This window comes from Myripristis murdjan, chromosome 10, assembly GCF_902150065.1.
Source record: "Myripristis murdjan chromosome 10, fMyrMur1.1, whole genome shotgun sequence".
Taxonomy (NCBI): domain Eukaryota; kingdom Metazoa; phylum Chordata; class Actinopteri; order Holocentriformes; family Holocentridae; genus Myripristis; species Myripristis murdjan.
The window spans coordinates 4,690,660-4,715,931 of NC_043989.1; the positions used below are offsets into that span (position 1 = coordinate 4,690,660).

General features: G+C 44.7%; 1 protein-coding gene across 1 annotated transcript in view; it reads left to right on the top strand.

Annotated features, from left to right (window-relative positions):
* fat4 (FAT atypical cadherin 4) overlaps positions 1-25,272 on the top strand; it is a 110,007-nt gene that overhangs the window by 58,441 nt on the left and 26,294 nt on the right. Inside the window, exons 3-7 of the mRNA XM_030062675.1 lie at positions 3,744-4,005; positions 4,857-5,207; positions 7,226-8,148; positions 9,842-10,016; positions 22,759-22,939. Of these exons, the coding sequence (XP_029918535.1) occupies positions 3,744-4,005; positions 4,857-5,207; positions 7,226-8,148; positions 9,842-10,016; positions 22,759-22,939 (1,892 nt within the window). The remainder of the gene's footprint in view (positions 1-3,743; positions 4,006-4,856; positions 5,208-7,225; positions 8,149-9,841; positions 10,017-22,758; positions 22,940-25,272) is intronic.

Genomic DNA, 25,272 nt, shown 5'->3' on the forward strand with positions numbered 1-25,272 from the left:
GCTACACCCATTTCCACCCCCAGAAGAAGGAAAAGGTTGCATTCGGGTGAAAAGAAAAGCAATATGAAAAGTTTTTGTCTTTTGTCTCATGCGGGCGAGGCCTCTCTGAGAATGTTTCGCACCTCATTCGAAAGAAAGACGCCGCCTTTTGTGCTTTCGGAGAGCGCCTTAAACATTTTATTAACACTCTGACCTAATGTGGAAAATATGTCACAGGTAAAAAAAAACCTGTCCTAATGAAGAAAAGTATAACAATGGGTGTTTTAAGAGAGGTTTCAGAGAGTAAACTTTGCCTCAGAACGAGCGGTAATGTGTTCCAGAGGCGAGCGGCACACCTACCACAACCAAGCTGTGCCGAATTACCCACCGCTCTCCATTTATAAATGCATTCAAAACAGATTCACACACACCGGCCGTCTGGATGGTCGGGACATCAATACCCTTCAAAGGGTTTATCTTGAAAGTCTAAGTGACAAAACTGGGCTTGTTTTCCAAGAGTCTGTGTTATGATTGGCTCGCGTGCTCGGGGCCGTTGCATACAGGAAGCCCCAGAATCCCCAGCAGCACTGTCTGCTTCGCACCTCGCACTTCTCATTGGAACCGCTCGCTCCCAAAAACCACTCATCTGCTAAATGAGTTTCCTTCTGCCGCAGTCTGGTACGTTTTGCTCCCTGGAACTCCGCTGTTTAATTGGTCAACCCTCTTTTTTTTTTTTTTTTTCTTTCTTTCTTTCTTTCTTTTTTTTTTTTTTTTCCCCCCCAACAACCCGCCACGTCTTTGGAGAGCCGTAAAGCAGTGCAACTCTTTAGTCAAGGTCAAAAGAACGGTCGGTGTTTGTGCATGGATGTGTGTGTGTCCGTGTGTGTCTCTGTGTATGTGTGTTTACGTGCGTACACATACATTCATGTGTGCATTTAGGCACATTTATGCACACGTGCCACACAAAAATGCATGCAGTAGAACTTTGCATCATCAAGTCAAGGCAGAGGTCAGTGTGTGTGTGTATGTGTGTGTATACATGTATGTGCATGCATATGAATGTGCATATGCATTTATGTGGGTGTGTGTGTGTGTGTGTGTTGCATGACTTTGGTGAAGGTTAGGGGAACATTTAATGTCGGTGTGTGGATGTCTGTGTTCATATGTTCTTTTACGTAAGTGGTTATGTGTTGGTATGTGCTGTTTGAGTGTGTGTGTGTGTGTGTGTGTGTGTGTGAGTGCACATGGGTTGGACAGCAGCCTAGATGGACCCCCCCCCCCCTTACTCCGCCTCTCCCACCTCTCCTGCTCCGCTTTTGAACCCTATCAGAAAATTAATTGGCAGACTGCGGGTGTTGGGTTCCGGACTGCGGCCCAGGTGGCTGATGGGATTGCCAGATCTGGAGCCACTGATTGATGACAGCAGGGTCCTTAGATGAGCAGAGCCTCGCTGCGTCCTCCTCTCCTTGGTTTTACTGGGCCTGGATGTCAGATCGGGTCTCTGGTAATGCAATGAGAGGCAAGGTCGGAGCGACAGGGGCTTCGGCGTCGTAAAGCCGGCCATGGGAAAGAGATAAGAGGCGCACATGAACTTGGGCCGTATGATATTGACTTCGGCTAAAGTTTTTTGGTGAACGTCCACCTCGCTCAGACTGGTCGGTGCATTAACTTTACGCGGGCTGCGCGTTGAGAGAGAGAGCGGATCGCGCTTGACAAAGACAAAAGAGTTTTTTTTTTTCTTTTTCAATATTTCATTTGTTTTTCGTGACAGTCGGAACTCCTCTGGCTCTCGCCGACGTCTCACATCTGGTCCAACCCGCTCTGTCACCAAAATAAAGTAAAATACCTGAATATTTTCTCCTCAGCCACTTTGTTTCTTTAAGGACAGCCACTTTTGTTCCAGTTGCGCTGAAAACAGCATCCATCTTAAGTCATTTAATCTCATATTCATTGTTAATATCCTGTTTTTTTTCATAAAGGAAGTGAAAAAATATCCATCGGTGATAGGTGTCAGAGATAATCCTGCGTATTTCTAGCGTTAATCAACTTGCTTCTGGAATTGGCTTGAATCAAGTGTCATTATCTTGATGCTAGTGGGCTGATCTGCCTTATTCTGCCATGTTTCAGTGTATTTATTGTTGTTCCCGGAAAAAAAAATCCTGAAATAAGTGAAACTGCATCAGGAACGAGTGTGATTTTCTCATCCCACTGGCACTGAGTTCTTAAAAAACAAGATTGTAAGACTAAATATGAAACCAAATTACTTAAGATGGCTTTTTTTTTTTTTTTGCAGTAAGCTTAATCTTATTATTATTCCTCCAGCATCAAGGGAAATAACCAGTTTTTTAAATACAGCTCTGTCATGTGAACGTCGCCCCGCCAAAGCAGTGACTCTGCTGATTTGCAAGTGCAGAAGCAGCCTAATGCAGCGCGGATCCCCATAAGCCTTGCCATTGTCCTGGCACGATCAAAAAGTATCCCAAACATAAGGCAACGGCTGAAAGAGTCTCTTTTAGCTTAGCTCTTAACCAGCTGTAACGAGAGCTTTGGCTTCATCTCGCTGAATAGCAGCAGCTTTGATGTCGCTTTTTTCTCTGCGGTAGAAGACGTGGGGAGAGACGGTTTGTCTGATCTGCTATTGTCCCCGACACAAAAAATAAATGTCAAGCTCTGTCACCGGGCCTTATTCAGTTGTCATATCGCATTCGGCGCTCCTCTCCTGTTCCAAAGCCCCTCGCTGTCGCTTTCACATGCGTCACGGCGTTTGTACTTGTCCAAGGTAACAGGGGATCTATTAGTTGCTTTTATAGAGGAGCACTATAGCGCCCAGAAGTTCAAAGACGAAGCGGGAGCCTCATGAGATCTCACTCAGCTCCTGCGTTTCCTCTTCCACCTGGAGAAAAGCCTCGCGAGTGACATATTTTTTTTTAAAAAAAACATGCCATTTAACCTTTACGTAACTTCAGATTTACACCAGTGAAGGAAGGGTTTAGAGGTATTGTGATTCATTCAAAAAGTTTTGTGCGATATTAGCAGAGGTCATTTTGGTATAAACCAGCCTTAAACAAACTTTTGTATTATTTATTTTTACTGCTGCCACCACATTTTGGCACAGGGTCTTGGTTAGTGATCAGGAGGATAGACTTATAGAAACCACGAGCCCTCCCTGTGAGGAGTCTCTCCCGAGGAGCCGTGAAGAGTTTCATTCATCCTGGACAGTCGGTGATGTGATCTGTAGACACGACAGGCAAACATGTGTGGTAAACAAGCTGATTTCCTACCAGATAAAGTGGCTTTGAAGCAGTAACTCACATTTGAAATGTCTGACACGAGGTCCAGCGAAGCACAACTGACCCATTGTCCCCTTTCACTTTGTGCCCTGAGAACCTGGAGCTGGAACAATGCTTTAGAAAACCTAGCTTCCAAATATTGACTTTGAATTTGGTTTGGTTTTGCTACTTGAGACGAACGCCTTCAATTTGAAACAATGAACATGTAAACACGACAAATGTTGACTCATCGTTTCTGCTCAGTGTTGAGTTTATGGTTTTGTCCTGTAAATCCGCCGGGCTCGGGTTGTTTTGTTTGCAAGTCAAGCATGAAAACGGTACATCTCAGATATCACAGCCTATAAAAACAGGGGACAATCTCACCGAGCCGTGACTCGTGTTTAATTTTCTCAAGACATGTAAAGTAAGATGCTGACGTTTCCCTGTTGTGAAATAAAACCATTTCTTTCTTTTTTGTTTGGTCTTTCTCCTCAGGGTCCCAATGCTCTTGTGACGTACACCATCATCAGTGGGGCGGACGACAGTTTCCGGATTGACCCTGAATCCGGTGATCTGATCGCCACCAAGAAGCTGGACCGGGAGCGCCGTTCCAAATATTCCCTGCTGGTGCGCGCCGACGACGGAAAGCAGTCGTCCGACATGAGGCTGAACATCACCGTGAGCGACGTCAACGACCACACGCCCAAGTTCTCACGAGGAACGTACTCCTTTGACATCCCCGAAGACACGGCACCAGGCAAGTCTCAGTTATACACAACAATGCATCACTCGGTGTTTTTTTTAAAGCCTAGAAACGCTGAAAGGCCTAGCAAGGAAACAAATGAGGTTGTATACTCAGGCAAAGTCAGAGTATATCCTCTGCAGAAGGCCTAAGACTCGACTTCAGCTCTGTTAAGATCATCAAGAGCCTCAAATTATTGGGAGCAGATCTTGTGTAATAGCTTTTTAAAGCAGGCGTTTCTATTTTTTCTTGCATTTTTTAGCTTTTTTTGTCTTTTTTTTTATTCAATATTGGCTGCTGAAGCTCTTCCAAATTCTCACTGTCTTACTGTCTGTCTGGCTCAATTTGTGCCGGTTGGGCGGTGTGTCCACTGGTTTGGGTCGAGATGGAGCCAGAAAATAATTTTGAAAATTCAGAGAAGAGACGCAACTCAGCGTTATAAAAAGACTGTTTGAATGTGGCATGAATGTGGCTCCACGGCTTCTGCTGAAATCTCCCAGCTACACTGACGCAGCTCTGGCACAGGGGCCACATGTGAACAGGAGAGACAAGCTAGCAAATTAGCAAATTGATCCAACAGAAACATCTGGTGAAGACGCAATATATCACCATGCAAAACTGTGGAATAATAACACAAAAAACCCAAACCCGTCTCTTTGTTGCGTAGCTGAAAATGCAATTGGGTGTTGGGGGATATTAGAAGTGTTTTAAACTGCTAATGGACTAGAAAGTTCTTGGCCTAAAACAGCTTGGGCCAAGTGATTGGTTTTGATCAACAGCCCTTACAACCCCCTGCAGATGCATAACGGCCATTATGTTCTATGGTGCCATAAATATTTTTAATAATACCTGTTTGACTCTCCCAGGCTCCATCGTGGCGGCAATCCTGGCCAGCGATTCAGACTCGGGGGCCAACGGAGAAATCACCTACTCCCTGGAGGAGGACGATGAGGACGAGACGTTCCTCCTCAACCCGGTAACGGGGGTTTTCAACGTGACCAGAGCGCTGGACTACGAGACTCAGCAGTACTATATTCTGACGGCCAAAGCCCAGGACGGCGGAGGGCAGGCCAGCACGGTCAGGGTGTACTTCAACGTGTTGGACATGAACGACAACCCGCCCGTCTTCAACAGCACCGCGTACAGCACCTCCATCTCCGAGAGTCTGCCGCCGGGCTCCAGCATCATCGCTGTCGGGGCCAGTGATGCTGATGATGGTATGTGGATATGGAAAAAGTACAGGAGCAATATTATCCAGTGTAACACACTGTGCAGTCACATATTCAGTCTTAAAATCTTGTTTTTCCTCAAACAAATGAAAGAATCTGCCAGCAGGATGAGTTAACCCACTCGTTTCCGATGATAATCAACTTGTTTCCAGAATTTTCTTGAATCAAATGTCATTTTCCTGATCCTAGAAGAAGATATTCTTTATAATGTATCAAATTCAGAATATTTTATAATTACTTTTATACTTACTTTGAAGAGAAAGGACAGTTATATTGTATTTATTATTATATTTTGTTGCATTTATTTATTATGTTCAGGAACAAAACCAATGATGGAGCAATTTTGACACCACTGTTGTTGCTTCTTCAGCTCTTTTAGTATTTCCTGAATCATGATTGAGTGTCACACAGGTATCAGCGTCCAAAGAAAACCGCTCGGTTAACATGATTCAGCAGTATATGACATAATTACACAATATATCGTCATAGCACATAAATCATGTGCGAGGAAGCCGTATCATTTTAATTTAATGTAAGCCTGTCATTTTGTTATGACAGTTGGTTACACAGTAACTATCAAACCTACATTTTATTTTTCATTTTTATTTTGTGTCACGCTCGAATGACTTGATGAAATATAGCATCCTTACCATATGATTAAGTGGGTGAAGTTATTTCTGCATTTCAGGTGGTGAGTTCATGTTTCTCAAGTGCTGTGTGGTATTCGAACAGTCACTGCTACTCTCTCCTACTGTAATTACTGCTTCAACCAGGCCTAATGTGGTTATTGTGACCTACATTCCTGGGAAATACTCTGCCTAGTTTCAACCAAAGTCTGGCTTCTTCCTCCTCTGTCCACATAATCTGACCGCGTCGTGTCTCAGATATATAGTCGCCGCTTTCGACTGTCAAAATAAAACACTGCCATTGTTAGCACTTCCTAAGCCCTGACCCTCGACCCCCAGACCGTGTGTGTGGACGCCGCAACCTAAACTCGGATGGAAGTAGCATTCAGGCTTTTGATAAGGGATTACTTGTGTACTGTAAATACACACTAGAGTGTGGGAAGGTGCCGGCACTTTCCACATGAATACCCCGTTGAGCTGAATTACAGACGCTCAATTTAAGCTCATTTTAACCCCTGGCTCCAGGGGAGCGCTGCGGATTAGGCCAGATTTCAAGGTTAGATAGTTTACAACATTCAGGCATTCAGTCACACTGTAGTTATGTCATTTCAATAATTTTCAATTGTGAGGGATTTTCCAAAATTGTTCAACACCGCTATCAGTTTAGGAAGTGGTTTGCGGTGGTGTTTCTCTTTTGATAGCAATCTGTCATGCAACATGAATGGATCGTGCCTGTGGAGGACAAGCAGCCAGCGCTCCAGCTGTTGTACATATACAATTTGTGGAAATGGATGTTGGGAACAAATACAAGTACCTATTTCAGATTTAAGTCACATCTATAACAATGAATACAAGCCAGATATCAGCATTTGACCTTTATTGTATTGTGTTCAGTGTTTGTTATCTAGGTGTTTTCTGGGTATTTTTTTAAATTCAAGGTTATATTAAATGGTCCCCTCTAGATCAATCTTTTTTTTGACACTATCAGTGTCACTATCAGATAATATAAAGCTGCACTACATAAAAATATGTCCGTCTTATCAGCTTAAATCACAAAGTGGGGCAGCAGCAGAGACACTATGTCCCATTCCCACCAACTAAGACCAACTAAGGCATGTTTGCTTTATTTACCAAAATTAAGTTCTGGCATCGGATATGGACACTATCTCATCCGCTGGAAGTGAAAAAAAAAAATCAGCATGTATTTTGCTGGTATCATATTGCATGACATCTGGATACTGAAGCAGTTACCTCTGGCTGCCATCTGGGGCTGCCAAAGTGAAGTTGCCTAGTGCAGCTTTAATAGGACACTGTCAATTAAATTAAAAACTGTTTTTCAAAAGATTAATTAATGACATTATTAATAAATCTGTCTTGCAGGTCCAAACGCCCAGCTCCTCTACAGCATTGCGTCCGGTGATCCCCAGGGCCACTTTGACATCACCAAGGAAGGCGTCCTGCAGACCAAGAAGGCCTTGGACAGAGAAACGCAGTCCTTCTACAACCTGGTGGTCACAGTCCACGACCTGGCTCCGCCTCCCATGACCCGCTTCACCAGCACCGCCCAGGTGTCAATCATTCTCCTGGACGTCAATGACTGCCCGCCGTCTTTCACCTCCCAGAAGATGACCTACATCCAGGAGAACACGCCGGTGGACACGGTCGTGTTCACGGCCCAGGCTTCGGACGCCGACAGCGGGCCCAACAGCTACGTCGAGTACTCGCTCAGGGGACCCTTTGGCAATAAGTTCAGCATCGGCACAATCGACGGAGATGTCAAGCTGGTTGGGGAGCTTGACCGAGAGGAGCTTTCAAACTACACCCTGACAGTTGTGGCCACAGATAAAGGCGAGCCTCCTCTGTCCTCGACGATGGACGTAACCATGATCGTTCTGGACGTCAACGACAACACGCCCAGCTTCTCGCAGAATATCTACGACATCGAGATCGAGGAGAACACCTTGACGGGCACAGACGTCATCCAGGTGTTTGCCAGTGATGCCGACGAAGGCACTAACGGGCAGATCCGATTCTCTATTGCAGGGGGCAACACCAATTCCGATTTCAGGATTGATTCGGTCACAGGGGTCATTTCTGTGGCCAAGCAGTTGGACCGTGAGACGCGGTCTTCCTATTCATTGGTGGTCCAAGCTGCCGACCGTGGCAGCAGCCCCAGGGTCGACTCTGCAACCGTCAACATTGTGCTGTTGGACATCAACGACTGCCCACCCGTGTTCGAGCTCTCCCCTTACACCGTGAACGTTCAGGAGAATCTCGAGAACCTACCGAAAAACATTCTGCAGGTCAGCGTTTTGTTTTGTTTTCTTGCAGCTCATTCATCTGAAACTAAAGTAGTTAGAACATGATTAACATTAATGGACACAACCTCCTGAGTGAAAACAAGGGAGTGTTGTAAATGCTAGCCTCAAGACTTTAAACGAGCTAAGGGATTAAGCAAATTTGTGGCAATAGTAACCCAATAAGAACAGGTATGTGTATGGGATCCATGCGCTAAACCACACAGTGGCACAGTGGTTTTATTTTGTGAATTGCCATAACAAATATTTGACTGAAATGATAAAGAAATGATACATGACTGCAATTTGCTCAGCACAATTAGTGCTTTTCAGGATTTCATTGAAATATGAAACTTGGCTACACAGCATGACAGGGCAATTAGCATCCTAACTACCATGATGACTAAATGAGCCATATATAAAAAATGGAGGGGAAGGGCTAATTTCCAGTGATGGAGGCAATGCAATTTCATTTTCTTTAACTTGTGTACTTTGTGAGGAAATGAGGCAGCAGTTACATAGGTGGACGGGGTCCAGCACTGCTGGTTTGCCACACAAGAGCACACATCTGCATGCTAACCTGGGCTCACGCTCTGCGGCAAGAAGGGCAGCAAAAAGCGGGGAAGCCCACAATGAATTTTGGTTCGACTAGTGAAGTGTGGTAAAGAGTTTTATGCTGCAGCGTAAGCAGAAAAATCTGAGTACTTTATTCAGAAACCATTAGCTAGTTTTCCAACCTTAATCCCCAGACCCCAGCCCAAAGATTAGAGACGCAAGCTTGTGACCTTGTAGTCTGAATCCCCGACTGGCTGGGAAAGTCTAAACACATTAAGTGAATTAGTAATACGCTTTCTTCCCTTAGCAACTGCTATCGAGGTGCCATTGAGCAAGGCACTTAAGGCACTCAGTTGCTTAAGTGGAGCTGCTCAGTAGAAGATGATGATTATGCTGTGAAACTGCCTGTTTTGAGTTTATGTAATTATAAATGCAGCAATGTGGCACAGAATAAAACAAGCTCAACGAAAGCCTTCCATAGATAAGATTTAAAGTGGTAATATGTCTTTTTTTTTTTAATCTGGCAACATTATTAAATGAAATAAATTGAACAATGTGGTCAGTATCATCTTTAAGTGCATCTTTGATTGGATTTTATGTCTGTAATTATCACTTCAGCCACTTTGGCTCATTGCTGTTCATGCGAACGCCTCAGCTCTATTACTCTATATATTGCAAACAAACCACTGCTGCTGCTGCCAGAAACATGAAATGAATCGCCTCTTACTTTCCATGATGGTTTTCTGTGAGGAAAATAAAAATAATAGCATTTGAGAGTTGGATATAGGCAAAGTCACAAAATGGACGTTTTTATATCGGTGCTGAAAAGATTTGTAGAATAATCAATTAGTCAGTGGATGATGAAAAAATAGGTGTTTTAGTCGTTAATCGGGTAAAAATCCCAAACATTTGCTAATTACAGCTTCACTAAGATTACCAAGACCAAGACTGATGAAGGCAGCAATTTGAGGACATTACCTTGGGCTTTGGTAACCTCCTGTGACCGTTCGTCATAAATGATTGATTACTCATAATAATGATAAAATAATGATTCATTGCGGCCCTGTTTGATATTAAAATGTCATGGATTAGGACTATAAAAAAAGAGGGATTGTTTTAGTTTTCCCATGTTTGTGTCCTCCAGGTCGTTGCCAGAGACGACGACCAGGGTGCCAACGGTCAGCTGAGCTACATGCTGAGCGGGGGCAACAACGAGGGGGCGTTCAGCCTGTCGTCCAGCGGGCAGCTCAGCCTGATGCAGACGCTGGACCGCGAGGTGCAGGACAAATTCATCCTGCTGATCACAGCCACCGACTCAGGTAGGACTGACCCGTGAGAGCAGCTGCGATGCCCGTCTTGAATCTTGAAATGTTCAAAAGTTTTCAGTAGAAATGACATCATGATGGATAGCAGCCGCCTCGCACCACCTTATGATGTTTCATTATGGCTGATAGGGCCTCAACATCAGCTGCTCAAGTCCGAATCCATCCCACATTTAACGTGTTCAGTGTGTCATCCGTCATCTGCTGTAAAAGACAGTGTATGTCTGTTGCGGAGTCAGCACCGCACAATATTTATCTACGCTGCCTTACATGGACATTGTTGATTTTTAGCAGAGCTTCAACATATTTTGTAATCAACCAGCGAAACCGAGCTGAAAAAGAATATTTTCATAAACTAACAGGAATGTCAACAAACAGCATTTTGATTTCATACTGTGCTCAGTGTTTTTTTATGTGGCACAATAACCTAAACATTCGGGAGTTTTTAGCTTGCAAAATAGTGGGTGTTTTTTGACCTATTCCCCAGAAGTCCTTTCAGTGGGTTCGATTGAATAGCATCCTCTGTTTATTTGGATACAGCGGTAGGGCTTGTTATAGCCAGATAAAAGGTTAACTTGTTATTGCATGGAGGCCAGTTAATGTGCAGTTAAAGGAGTACATGCGTATCCCCGTTGCAGCGAAATCACATGGTTTCCCAGTTAAGTATATGTTTCTCCGGGCTGCTCTGGCACAGCCGTCATGGTCTGAGGGTGGTTCTGTTTCATTCCTGGACTGACCATGTGACCGTCCGTAACGCTGTATATTTTTGACTGTGCATGCACTTTGGTGAGAATTGTGACAATGCTGCATGCAGCGTCTTGTTTTTGCATGGAAAACTGCAGGATGCCAGTCTTCTGCATCGAGTGATGTGTTCATTAGGTCATCAGCAGATAATGAATCCGCATAGCTGTGGGTGACATTATAGTGGCTCAGGCCTTGGGTAACTTTTGGTCGAGTGGTTGTGTCAAAAGGGCTGATAAATCAAAAACTGTGCAACAGCGCCGAATAATTAGATGATGAGGCGGTGTATTTTTGTTAATGTTACGGTACGTTAAGACTTGTTTCTTCATGTACCCATCAGAGATCTGCGCCACATACCCAAAAGTTGCCCAACAAGCGAACGTACTAATTAAGATTCGATTCCTTTTTGTACGCTCCACGAGAAGGACATTTTTAGAGCACTGACAACAATTCCAAAATATTTTGACAGGACATTTCGGTACAATGTTGCCAAGAGGCAGAAAGAGGGATTTGGGGTAGAATATCAAAATATCAAAAACCCCATAATCATAGTACAGTCCAAATTACCCTGCAGCATTTTCTCACATTTTTGAGGCCGAGGCTCAGACAGTGGGGGGAAATGGTTCTCCCAGGCACTATCTGGCAGGAAATCTTGTAGGTGGATGGTGCAGACATGTCTCCAGCTCCACTGTCTACAAAAGACCCATTTTCAACCACAGACATGCATCTTAACACGTTAAAGTCAGTCTTTATCTTCCCATACTTCCCATACTTCCCTCCCATATATTCCAAAATACTATGTAACAAAGAAAAAAAAATCCCCCACCGAAACTCCATCATTCTCTAAAAGTGCTATAATTTTGTCAACCAAGAACTCAAGTTAATTGCTGTTTTATTTTTTTTTTCTGCCATAAAGTGCCGTTCCCTCTTTTCATGTTACTGCATATTGTCAAAATCGGTATTTGTCCACACATGTAAAACACATGCCAGAGCACCATCCCACAGAAGTCGCCCACTTCATGCCCAATGAACATTTCACCATGAGTAAAAGAGCTAATTTTGTGCTCAAACGCCGAGTGCTACATGACTTATGAACAGACAGATGTACTCTCAGCTCTCTCTCTTTTTTTTTTTTTTTTTTTTTTTTTTTTTTTTTTTTAACTTATTCCATGAATGAATCATAGGCTGACTTCCTCGTATTGGGGAAAGACTGTGTGACTGTGCATGGCAGCACAGCAGCCCATCCTCCGGGGACATTTTGAGGCTTTTCGATGAAGGTAAACTCATTAATCGAAGCCTGAGTGGAGTTTCAGGGCTGGTTCTGCTGTGCTGAGTGAAATCTGTCATGAAATGGATGGAAACAAAAGAGCTCGCCGGGTGCTGGTTCTCATAATGGTTCCTGGCTCGGGGAGTGCAGCAGAATTTGGCACACGCCTGTCATTATTTGAAAATCTGAGCTCGGGCCTTGAAACGTGGCATCCATACAAGCTGCATAAAGGTGTTTTACAAGGAGCCTTGTTGAGGGGAAACTTGAAGATCAGACCTGGGATATTTCTTTTTTTTTTTTTTTTTTTTTTTCTCGTCTTTGCTTATGGAAAGTTGTTGGCAGCATTTCTGAGGGAAGGAGCAGTGCAGAGAGAGGCAGATAACGGGGCTGCGGGGTCCCGGGCTGGTCTTACTGCCGGGGCAACATCTGGGATCAACTGCAGGCAAATCAGATTTGTGAGCCACTGCCTAGCAACGCACAAGTTATGCCCCCACGGAAGAATGTAAAACAATACGATCTCCAACAGAGTTACACTGTGAAATATTTTTTTGCCAGGGAATTTTGTGGAATGGCTTTAAAACAGGCCACCGTGGTTTGAGAAAACACATTTTATGTATGACAGTTAGTCACTTATGGTTTCTTGCAGCCGGTGAGTCCTGTGTATACGCATCACAAAGTTTCATAGCATCGCCTCCCAAAGAAAGAATCCGAAAAGGATCTTTGCCAGTCCCACAGTCGCGAGTGTCTTCTTTAAATTATTGTCTTCCCTCCCTTTGTGCTTTGTGTCATATCGAGACTTAGAGTCAAACGTATTTGGCCCGTCCAACGTTAGTGTTCAATTTAGCATCACATTTTGCATCAGCTGAGTTGCACAGTTGAGTCAGTGTCGATGTTTAACCCCTTGTTGTCGCGAATTCACCTCAAACCACTTCCAGTCTTAACGCAGCCGAGGTGATGTATGTATCCCACTGATGTCTGTTGATGCATATTTCACACATACCAAGAATTGTATTGGAAGCACTCTACCACCAATAATTTAGCATCTGCTTGAAGGCAAAAACACAAACAATTTATTTTTGTAGATAATTGTAAATAAATTCAGGCAATAAGGGGTTAACCTCATATTAGCCTGTCCTATCTTGTAAATACTCACATTAGATGAGTTCAGTTTTAACTTAGTTTTTTAACTTATCAGTCAGGCTGATACTGAGTTAATACAAAGTTGAGACTGAATATCAACACTGGGCAGCCCACATATAGTGATAACAGGATGGTTAGGTAAATATTAAGTTGGTACAAAGTTGAATATTTACATCGGACAGACACCGGGTTCACCTCTTTCTGTAAACTCTTGCAACCCAAATTAAGTGAGACATGATATCCGAAGAAATTGGTATGAAAGTATGGAGCCGTGCTTTGGGAGATTTCCATCGTTGCAAGGACCCTCAGCGTGGAAGGCGTGCTTAGAAGTGAAGGAAGGTCAAACAGCAAGTTTGAAACCGGGAGCTTGTGTGCACCTGAATTCATTGCTGCTTGTGCACACTTGTGTATTCATGCACATGCCTAAGTTCTCTATGTGTGTGTGTGTGTGTATCCGTGCATGTGTCTGTGCATGTGCGCCTGCTTTCCTTGGGAGTTGATGTGAGTCTACGTCGGGTGGTGAGAGCGTCCTCGGGGCGCATTGACATGCACAACGTTTGGTCACATTTATTAAAGAGAAGGCACAGTAAATCCCCGGGCCCATGCCTATTATGGTGGATACGGCCGTATAGAAATCCCATGTCTTTCACATCCCTCCAGCACATCACTCTATAGTGCCACACTGTTTGTACATGGCCTTTTGGCTGGTGGGTGGGGGGGGTTTCTCGGGGGCTAAACGACCGCTTAGCAGATAAAGAATTTTAATGACCGTTCCCATTTAAAAGCAGGATCTTTTATGCACTTAAATGGCTCCCATGAATCTGGTCTGTAAACCTCCCAGGCTTCCTGCGTATTTTTCTGCACTTTTTTTTTTTTTTTCCTTCCCCCTCCATCTTGACGGCCTGAATAAGGATCCGTCAGTCTCCGGTCCGCCATCCGTGTGCGTTTAGTTTAGTAAGACAACATCAAGGCGATCTTTCTCACCTTGCCTGAGTACATAAGCGTTGAGCTCTGTAAAATTAAGCAAATGGAAAGTACAGCAAATGAAGTCCTGAACGTACCACTGATAAAGCGGTGTAAAAGCGTGGCCGGGGCACTGCAAGATCACTGTCCAAAGCTTGCCACAATAAATCTTTAATGGGGTCCATTTCTGAAGTTTTCAGCCAGACTCCGGTCTAGTGGCAACACAGGACGAAGCCAAATAAAATATCAGGTTCCTCAAATGAACTTTAACAGAGCAGTAACATTCTAGATCAGCTCTTAAAAAACGTAGCAGTAACAATGTGGTCTCGCAGAGTTTTTTCCTATACCCTCTTTTCTCTTTTCCACTCTCCGGTACACCCTTTAACAATTGCTGGATCTGAATGTTTGTGTAAATAGCTTTGGTATCTAATAGGGGTTTTAAAGAGGTGGTGTTGGTTGGATGATTAGTGCTTTGTGGCAGCCAGGCAAAGATCCACATTTTTAATGGTGTTTTTCACTCGTTTTTTTTTTTTAAGACTCCGGTTAGTACAACGCTCTCCTCCAAAGCTAATCCCAAAATGATTTTTTTTCATAACTAGCAGAATTCAAACTATTTGCATCGTAGGTGAACGAATACATCATGCAGCTCGGCCTCTCCTCCCCCCTGCTACTTTCACTTTAGTGCACTTTTTTACAGTCATAATGCAGTTAAATTGCCCATGTATGAACATTATAGAGTTGTATTATGAGCAGCTTATATTGCCAGTGTATGTGTTTTCCACCTCTCACACTGGTTATGATCTGCTGGGAGGGCGATGTCACCATAAAATGGAAAACAGCCTTTGAATGGTCCGCAGATGCACTGAACACAGATTTCTGAAATGTCAAACAACGCAGCAAATGAAAGCGCCATTGTAATAAAAGCACAAAAGGCAAATCACTTCATTAAATTTCAGCATGTGCCCCCAAAAATACAAGAAAATGGCAGCTTTTGCCTGCGAATAGGCTTTCCTTTGCCTGCCTGCAAACCGCCAAACCCTATCCATGACATATGGGGAAGAAATTATGCAAAAGCATTCAGACACAGCACTCCATAAATAACTGGCGAGCAGTATATTTTGGGTCTAATTTGACGAATGCCTCTGAGATTGCTGTATTATTAGAAATATTCTTTTCCCCTCACTGGGTAGCAGCTCTGAGTGTTCAGCTACGATATCCCTTTCACTCTCCTGCTTGTTAACTGTGAGAAAACCTCTGTTTACTCTGTTATGTTTGGCAAACTGTGCAGTGGGACAGCTCGCACCCTGCACTCAGCTCTCCCGCGACCATTCATGGGTGTTGGACGGGGTCGCATTAAAAGCAGCTTTGTCGCAAAGCAACAGGTTCTCAGGGGGAGAAAAATGTCAATTTCGCCTCGATGGCAGCCAATTTTCCCCCGAGTAATGATGTGTTTTATTTACGCCGTCCCTTAAGAGAGCAATCTAGCCGCAGTCCATAAACCGTAATTAACCGTTTAGCCCTAAGCTTCAGGCTACAGATGGGCTGTCTCATAAATTCTCACATTCATCCGTCTTGCCTAAGTCAACCTGTCCTATACTTCTAAGTTTAATGAACCCCGATGTTTGGACACCCAGCATTGTCCTCCCGTGTGTGTGCGCGGTTCAATTCGATTCCGCTTTCGACAACACATCAGTCAGTCATGTTGAAGGAGGAGATTATCTGTGGTGCCGGCAGAGACGCTGCAGCGCGGTTCTTAGCACAGCTTAGACTGAGCAACTTAGGGCTCACACTGTTTCTCAAGGGGGGCCGGAGCTGCTGTTTCCTGTAAGTCGACCCCCTGGGCCGGCTCTCCCCACGCCATGCGCCTCACAGCAGCTGCAGCGGTCAGAAAACAGATAACTTAATTGTAATTAGCGCATGCATTTGTGCCTCCTCCGGTTCAGAAAGCATGGCCACGTTACGTTCTGCGAGGTTAATACGATTTGTCCGCTGGTAATGTACACTAATAAGGTGCTTAGACCTTGCCATATGTTTGTGCTAGACAATGCTTTCTGCTGAGGGCTTATGAGCGGCTTACAGGGGAAACTGTCTGTGGATCTTTTAGGACGGAGCTGGAGGGAGCAGATGGTCAGCCGCGTTCCCGTCTCCCGGTCCTCAAAAGCTTGTTATTCTGGACGCCGGTTCCTCAGGGTTATTCAGGGTTCGCCCATTCTCTCAACCCCTGTGATTCATACCAAAAACAAACCCTTCAGATCCGAGCGCCGATGGAGTAATTACACATTAACTGAGGGAATTGAATGTCATTATCACTGCCAGTTCACAACCACTTGAAGTTCTGATGGATAATTCTGAGATATCAAATAGAGGGCTGTGTTTTGATCTCCGCTGCCCAAACTGTGTCACTCTCAAATCTGAAGGGAATGTGCTATGTTGAAATAAACGGTGTCGGTTTTTCCAGATTAAATTAAAAGAGGCGAGGAGTGCTCACATTGCTCAAGCACTTTGAGCTCTCCGACAGCTCGAGTTGCCTTGTGTGAAAAAGACTCGCGGTGACACCAGTGTCTCTGTATTTTATCCTCGAGGCCTGCTGCAATGGCATCTCGGAGGATTAAAACAGTCTGTATCCGAATACCATCGGCCTGATGTCTTCCCGTGGAGGATAGGGGAAAAATCCTCCGTCCTGGAGACAGAGTTATCACCGGGACTTAACTCGGGGCTTATCATTTATGGTATCCATACAGTGACTCCGGCTCCGCTCTCTGGGGCAAAACCACCTCATGGAAAGACAGCACCTCAAGGTCCATTATGTTCTTTACCGAGTGACGCAGCCGGCCTTCTCCGAATCCAAACCCTATTTTCCCTCATTCAGAAGTCACCGAGATTAATTTGGATCGAGCGCACACACACACACACACACACACACACTCTGCTTTGCTGCGGGCGAGCGGCGGCATTTATTTCCAAAACAGCTTCTCTAGCCGCCATACAAAACACACAGTGTATCTGGACTTTTTGAGCGATGGCGCTGATAATTCTCCGTGTGAGGTAAATGCAGATGATGTGAAACTGTAATCAGCGGGAGAGTTGTGTCAGGTTGTGATGGTTTGTTTTCCTAAGTGACTGAAGATTAACCTCTGAAACAAGATTAAGGTCATGGCTCCAACTTCAGACAGAGGTGAGGTAGTGCCTTGATTACCTTATCTGTTTTGGCCCGACTGGCGAGCTCCAAATTAGACGTCTTTAAGCGTAATAGTAATAAACGACACGGAAAAGAATGCAAACATGTCAGTTTCTCACAGTCTGTTGAATGTGAATAAGAAGTGACTTATGAATATTGCCTTTGGATTGGGTTCAGTGATGTGCCGAATTGATTTTTGCATTATTTCATGAGCCGACCCGCGGGGGCTTTGTTTTCGCGGAGACTAAATGACGTTAGGGCCCGTACCTTGCGAACGCCACCGGATACAAGACGAAAACAGGGAGAAAACAGGCTGCGGTTTCACGCAACCTCGTAAAAACTGCAAAATTTACAGAGCGACTGCAGAAAGTAGGAGAAATAGGGTCTGGGGACAGGATTTGCCTATGGAAAGAATACTTCTCTAACCACAATACATGGCAGCCACCGGTAGGCAGCTGACTTCCCGCTGCAAATTTCCACCAGCTCTCTTTCCATGGCAAAATGATGTCATTTGTCGTATAGTAGCGCTCCAGACGGCTCTGTGCACTGCCAGACTCAGGCATGCTTCCTCCTCGCCATATCTCCCCCCCTTCCCCGTCTTGAGCCTCGGCACACAAAAAGGTGACACCCCGCCTCCGCTCCAGCCATCTAAATCATTGACCTTGACACCCTTCCCGGGCTTTGCCAGATTCCAGCAAAGACTGTTTGGAGGAGATGTTGGCATTTCTCAGCGCTCTTGGAGAGCATTCCGCTCGTGTTGAGTCACTCCCTCCAGAAGAAGAGAAGGGATTGTGGGTTATTTCATACATGAATAGCATTTGATTGTCGTCCTTATTTTCACAGGTTCTGTCGTGAGGAATCGCCACACGGACCGCTGACCTCTTTATTTACCTGTCCTATTAATCTGAGGAATGTCTCACCCCGGCCACAGCTATGAGTAACAACTGCCATTTACATACATTTGCATACCTGCCAAGATATAGTGTTCCCGGATGACTATATCTGTCAGCCCACGCAATGTAACAAGATAGATTTGAACTATTTACACATTGGACAGCAGGTTGGGTGGAAACAGCTGCCCGGGGTTATGTGATATCAGCGATCCCCAGGAGGCTAAAAAGGCACGTCCTGAGGCCGCAGCGAGGCACATGACGCTGTGAGAAGTGATACGCCCCGAAAGACGGGAAAAATTCTCCGTTTGAACCCGCGGCTGTCGGCGGCGGCGGGTTCAGCGCAGGTTCAGGGTCGCAGAGAGGAGTGTCAGGGGGCTTTAGGGCAGTTTAGGCCTTGAGTGTGGGGGCGGGGTGGCTTTCCTCTACGCTTACCGAGGATTAGGCCGGGGAACAGTGTCCCGCGCCTCAGCATGCATCCCCCCGGTGCGTCGGGCGTTGGACAGAGACGCTTGGCATTGCAGGTCGAAGGTCGCACAAGTGCTCGGCGGCAGAGGCGGTGGAGGCTGCCTGTTCTCCCGAGCCCGTAAACAGGTTGTGACATCACATCCTGCACAAAAGTGAAATGCCTGGAAGGAGGGCTGTGTGTTCTGCACACACAAACACACGCACACACACACACACACAAAGCATGCCTTACAGCCTGCCCGGCTTCCGTTCTTAGTGTAGAAACAATGCCATTGAATGCTACTGAAATACAACGGCTGCAGTCACCGAGCAACAGAGGGCAGCTTGAGTTCAGAAAAATATAGCAGTTGGCTTGCGACTCAAATACAAATATTTTTTCATTCCCCTGCACTTCATTGGTGGGGAGCTAATGGCTTTTGTAGACAAAGCCACTTAGCTTTCAGAGCCACTTATCAGGCCGGCAGCTCCAGCCCCGCACAGCATCTTTGATCAACAGCAGCAGGCTTGGAGAGTTGTTGACTGTCGGGGGAGAGTTTGCCTGGCAGCGGCGGGGGCTCAGCGCCGGCGAACTTAAAGTGATATGGACACCTTGCTGACTTGGATCGCTCCTCAATTAAGAGGATCAGTGGAGGAGCACGAGCCGCCGTAATCTGTCGCCATGGCAACCTCCCGAACGATGACTCGTGTCAAATCAAATCAGGTTGCACACTTGAACGTGTGACGCCGCGGGCTCAGAGCGGATTACAAAACCGCAATCAAGTATGATCTTGATTAAGTAATCCCGCCGACTGCATTTGTTTGGGCAGCCGGCCACATGTTGTGGTCGTTTGAATTACATAACCGCTCTGCGATAATGCAGCCTGAATGCTACCTTAATTGCACTGCGCAATGATTTATGTTTTTTTCCACTCGGATTGTCTTTGCGAGGCCGTAAACGGTTTGATTTTGACGCCGAATTTGCAATAGGATGTCCCTGTGTAATCACCCAGTGATTTTGAAGCACTGTGTTTATAAGCAATATCCCCATCATCGCAAATATTTGTGAACACGGAAATACATAATCACCTCAGAATTCAACATTGTCTATATTTGGTTATAAACACAGGAATCCTAAAAAAAAAAAAAAAAAAAAAAAAAAAAAAAAAAAGTCAACAAGGTTTTAGTGGGAACAGCAGAGTGCATGACTCATTTTGGTAATGAGTCAATAAAGATTTGCGTCGGTAAGGTTTCTGGGCCTCTTTTGGGATGAAACCTGTTTACCGTTTACCTCTGCTTGTATCATTTATTTTGCTTCTGGAAAGCAGCGATGTTTAGATGCGGGAACCTGGACGCACGACAAGCTGAAGGTCACATCACTGCTTATTATCCTAAGCAGTGATGTGATCATATAATAAACTATATTTCATTTTGTTTGTTTGTTTGGTCACCCGTCACAGACCCCTGATGTTCCCCTGTCCTTAATAAAGTGAAAATGTATTGACCCCCACAGGTCAGAGGTCAGGATCATACAGACCAGCAGCCCTGGTCCTCTGATCAGGGCCCTCTTTTATTGTTTCTATCATATTTGCACAAGTGATGTTACGTTTGTGAATTATCTGATTCTTTTTGGTACGAACGATGGGAACTGAGTCATAGGTGAGAGCCAATGGGTGTGTCCAAATTTCACTGCCTGTCCTAATCCAGGGTATTACCAGAATCCGGGTGGGTTAGCACAGTCAGACTCAGAGGTATAGACGATGAGTTGAGACGATAATAATAAGAATAATAAAAAGAAAGAAAACAAGCCAAACTCTAAAACACAGCAGCATTTGGATGCACCTGCATGCAGTAAATGCAGTGATAAAGCAGAGTACAATATTTGCAAATCAACAATATAATTTAATCCCTTTTGAACGGAGCAGTAAAGTGCTGGTTCCCGTCAATCCCCGTCACTAATTTGCATGGATTTTGTTGTGATCATCTTTGTTTTAGCTCCCCTCTGTATGTTGTATGTTTTTTGTGTTTCATTATGTTCCTCAAGGTAATTATTGTCTTTTACACTGGGATTATTTTAGCCGAAGTGCCACCTTGCTGTCCCGTGTATAGACCATACAGTAATCTCTGTGATCTCAGATTGAGGCCAGCCTTTATCGGCTCAACAAGCTACTGAGTGAAAGATAATTCCTCCGACTTCCATAAGAGCAGACTGACATCTTCTTGGCACAAAAGCCGAACAGCATGTTACTTCGATCTCGGCATATTTGCGATCGGCTCCAGCCTCCGCAGTAGACTTGCGGTCTCCCCTAAGCTGACCTCGACAGCCCCTCTCTTCTGAGATTCCAGACTTTCTTTATGTTTTGATTTTTCACAGCTCCACATCAAGAGAGAATATTGGTGGCCACCCTCCAAATGTTTTTTATTATTTCTTATTAATCCAAGCCCTCACGGTACGCAAGTTCACAAGCATCTGATGTTTTTAACAGCTGAGTACACAGGCGCGTGAGACACAAAATCCACTCTGGTATTAAGGCCCAAGTTCAGGACTTTTTTTTTTTTTCCTCCTCCCCCTTTTTATTTGAGCATATCCTAGTTAACAGATATGCATAGATTCCTGACAGAGAGCCACAGCAAAGAGCAGCTCCTTGTTAGAGACGGAAAAAAAGCATCACACCGCCTGCAGATCTCAGCCCTCCTCCAACCTCAGGTGCTCCCTATGCCAGTGCTTATAAACAGTTCAAACATGAGCACGCCATTTACAATTCAAAATGCTTTCCAAGCCTTTAGAGATGTCCCCAAATCCCATACTGTGACTCTGAGTAACAAGGCTGAACTCATGTTTATGTTTGAAATATAGATCGGGCTGTTCAGCGTGCCATTTAAGGAAGGATTATGCAGGGCAGCTCCAGCGAGGCAGATGTCTGAATCTTTTTTTTTTTTCCCCCCTTCTTCAGGTTTTTCTGCATTGCGGCTCGTTTTCATCTGCTATTGATTTAAATCCATCCCTCGGGGCCCAGCGAGCCCCGTTTCGTCACTCGCTCGGGGAGAAAAACGGTTAGATTTTCGCTGAAAATAGCATTTCTCTTCGCTCAAATTCCACAGACTAACTCACTCAGTGCCGCGCGCCTTAAAATAGATACCTCACTGTGGAGATTAAATCTATGGGTATCCAAGACCCCAGGAAGGACGCCTGAAAGATTCTGTTTCAGAGACATTGAGCCCCTTTTGATGTGTTCTGCGCTGATGTGTGTTGATGTGGCAGTATGGCCAATGGAAACCCAAACCGGTGGCCAGAGACATTTGCTGGAATTAAATGCAGCAGGAATATTGTGGTCGAGCCCTTGCAAGACTATGAATTGCTTCAGTGTGGATCTCACTGCAAATGACAAGTCATGTACAATAAGTCTGCATGTGTCTAAAAACAAAATGGGTAGGCTTTATGCTGCCCGCATACGACTGTGCCCCGTTTACCATCTCACTGTGGCATGAAACAGTGTTTCTCAGTTAGTCCGTCCAAAAAATTTTTCCAGGTTCAGGTCTTTCATGTATATTGGAATTGCAATAAAATGCTTCTGTTCTGGCTCGCCCCACCCTCTGTGACAAACGAAGGACAAAGCCGCTCGTAACATGTGGCAGTATCGTGCTTGGCATCTCCTCTCTCCTGTGTCTCATGCCCACATGAAGCGACATTGTAATGAAAAATGACTTTTGTGCCTTTTAAGCTCATTCAAACTATCGTACCACACAGTGGCACAAATAAAATTCTGACTATTACCATTGACAAATTCTGCCCTTCCAGAAAAAAAAATCTTTTTCATGACAAAATTGAATTACTTTTACTGCCTGGAAAACAAAACGATCTTGTACCAGGAGGTGACATAAAATTTCCAACCATAAAAACCACATCACAAACTCTGAAACAATCCTTCCCCGCTTCCCCTCCCATCACATTTAAACTGTCTGTCTCTCCCTGATGCTCGTATCCCATTGGTTTACACTCATGTCCCGCCCAGGTTTTCTGTTTCAACAGGAAATGCATCACATTAATGAAGCAAAATGAACACCGCTACTGTCACTCACACGTTTCTTTTCTCTTCCTCCCTCCTGCGTCTCCAGGGTCTCCATCTCTGAGCGGGACGGGGACGGTGACGGTCCTGGTGGACGACGTGAACGACAACGTCCCGGTTTTCACCTCCTCCTCCTTCCACACCACCATCACGGAGGACGCGCCGACCGGCACCGACGTGCTGCTGGTCAACAGCTCGGACGCAGACGTGGGAGTCAACGGCGTCATAAGGTACGCAGCTGATTCAGCACTGCAAAAACTCAAAATCTTACCAAGATTATTGTCTTACTTTCACTTGTTTCAAGTGAATTTTCACTTGAAACAAGTGAAAATTGTCTAAAAACAATTTATTTCTGAGGTGATCATGTCTTATTTTAAGTGTAATGAGATATTTTGACTAGAAATAAGACATTTTTGACTTAAAATAAGACAAATAATCTTGGTAAGATTTTGTGTTTTTGCAGTGAGAGGCCACACACACATTCAGAAATCAGGCCACATTTCTTTAAAGTGTCTCCTTTTTATTTTTTTTTTTTGCACATGCATTCATTTCCTCGGCTGGTTCTGTAAACATTTTGTGATCAACTCATTTCTTAAGATAAATCAGCATTATAAATCATTTCAGATCATTCAGGGTGCAAGTAGAGGGAGGTATTCGTGTAATTAATGAATAACCATCAAAGGAATTCACAAGGGCAAGATTTTCCAACATGTCATTTCCTGATTTAACAAAACAAAACTTTCACTTTGTGCCAAAAATGCATTCAGGACCTTCTGTTTTAGCTTCCACGGCGGCCTCTGTTTTCCATGATGAGATGAAAAAAGTAAAAGAAACTGCGTTCAGAGGCAGAAATAGAAAATCGCTCCAAAACCAAATTACAGCTGAAATTACAGAGAGTTTGATTTGGTCTATCAGGGGAGCTCGGTATTCACCAAAATACGGAAGATCATTTTGCGGTGGACGTTTTATTTTACAGGATTTAGCTCACCAGCGGTCCCCACAGTTATTACAATTCACTGGATGCATCCTGGTAATATTAGTCCTGTGAAAATAGGACTAAATATGCCATTGTTCACAGTCCAGGCCTGATGTATACTCAAACAGGGCTTGCTCAGGTATTTCCTAAAACATTGTGTACTACCAGTAATTCCTGTGAGTAATCAGGTCAGGTTTTGTTTGGTTTGGTCCCCTGGTGTGAAAATACCCTTACAGGCCATGCAAGACTGCATTCGGGGTTGTGTTTGTCTTACGCCTTCTGTGAAACACTCTACCTCATCTCCAACTTTGTGAAATTCCAGGCCGGTGTTGCAATCGATGACAGGAGTTTAGGGGGAAGTGTGGAGTTTAGTCAACATTCAGAGTTTGGGCTGCGTTTCTCGAGCTGGACGGCAGCTCTTTCACACTCGAAGGCTCGCCGTAGGGGAGGCGGTGGTGCGAGCTTCTGGCTGCTCTCTCTCAAGCCGGACGTTGACTCAGATCCGACCCCTCCCCTCTCCTCGGTAGCCCCACTGTGTCCTCGTTGGGGGGTACCGCAACGCGCTCCAGTTTCCCAAAACAGGGTAATGAGGATGTTAATTGTCTATGACAGTACAAGTAGTGCTCATCAGGGATTCCAGGGGGTTCGAGGCCCTTAATGGAGACCAGAACCAGTTACCATCGGTTATTAGTGTCGATTCTCACAGCCCGTTAAGCCCCAAACTTGAACTTGTCTCTGGATTGTGTTTGGCTCACGATTGCCTGTGGGCAGGTTTTTTTTTTTTTTTTTTTTTTTTTTTTTTAATTTTGATTATCATTGTTGTTGTTGTTGTTGTCCAAACAAGCTTGCAACCGGCCTGTGTTCACACTTTGTTCTGTAATTTGTCATCCCATTCCTGGGGGGGATGCTTTTGCAAGAAGCCTTTTCAAAATATGCACTGGTGTGTACATGTATGTGTCAGTTTACGTTTGTGTCTGGGTCTCGCTGGAAACCTCTGAGATACAGAGTGAAACATGATCTGCGCTGGAAAATGAAAAAGTATGGCCCTTTGGTCATAAAGAATTTTGGGGTGTCTCCAGCTCCAGACTTAGCAGAGAAAGCATCCTGAACCACAGGGCCTCTCTCTCTCTCTCTCTCTCTCTGTGAGTGGAGAGGCACAAAACGCTGCCTGCCCCTCACACAACATGAGGCTGGATGCCCTCGCTTAACTAAACACATTTGATTTTATGCTTGTGCAATACGGTGGTTATTGTCAAGCATGATCTTGCATGTGTGAATTTTCTCTGATGAGTTTGCTTTGTGTGTGTAAAGTTTAAAACAGTGCCCTCTATAGGCCTTTTTGTGTCACTGCTGAACAAGACGCAGGGGAGAGAGCTGAGCCAAGTGTCATGTGATTAGTATGAGATGCTGATTCCCTCATATGAATCTTAAGATATCATTGGCAGTGCAGCAACATAAAGAAAATGTTAAGGGGAATACCACTCACTTTAGGAAATGACATATGCTCTACCTTTGGCCCACAACACTTCAGCCGGTGTTTAGAGACTGAGACTTTCCAGCATTTATGTCCCATAGCTACAACTGCAG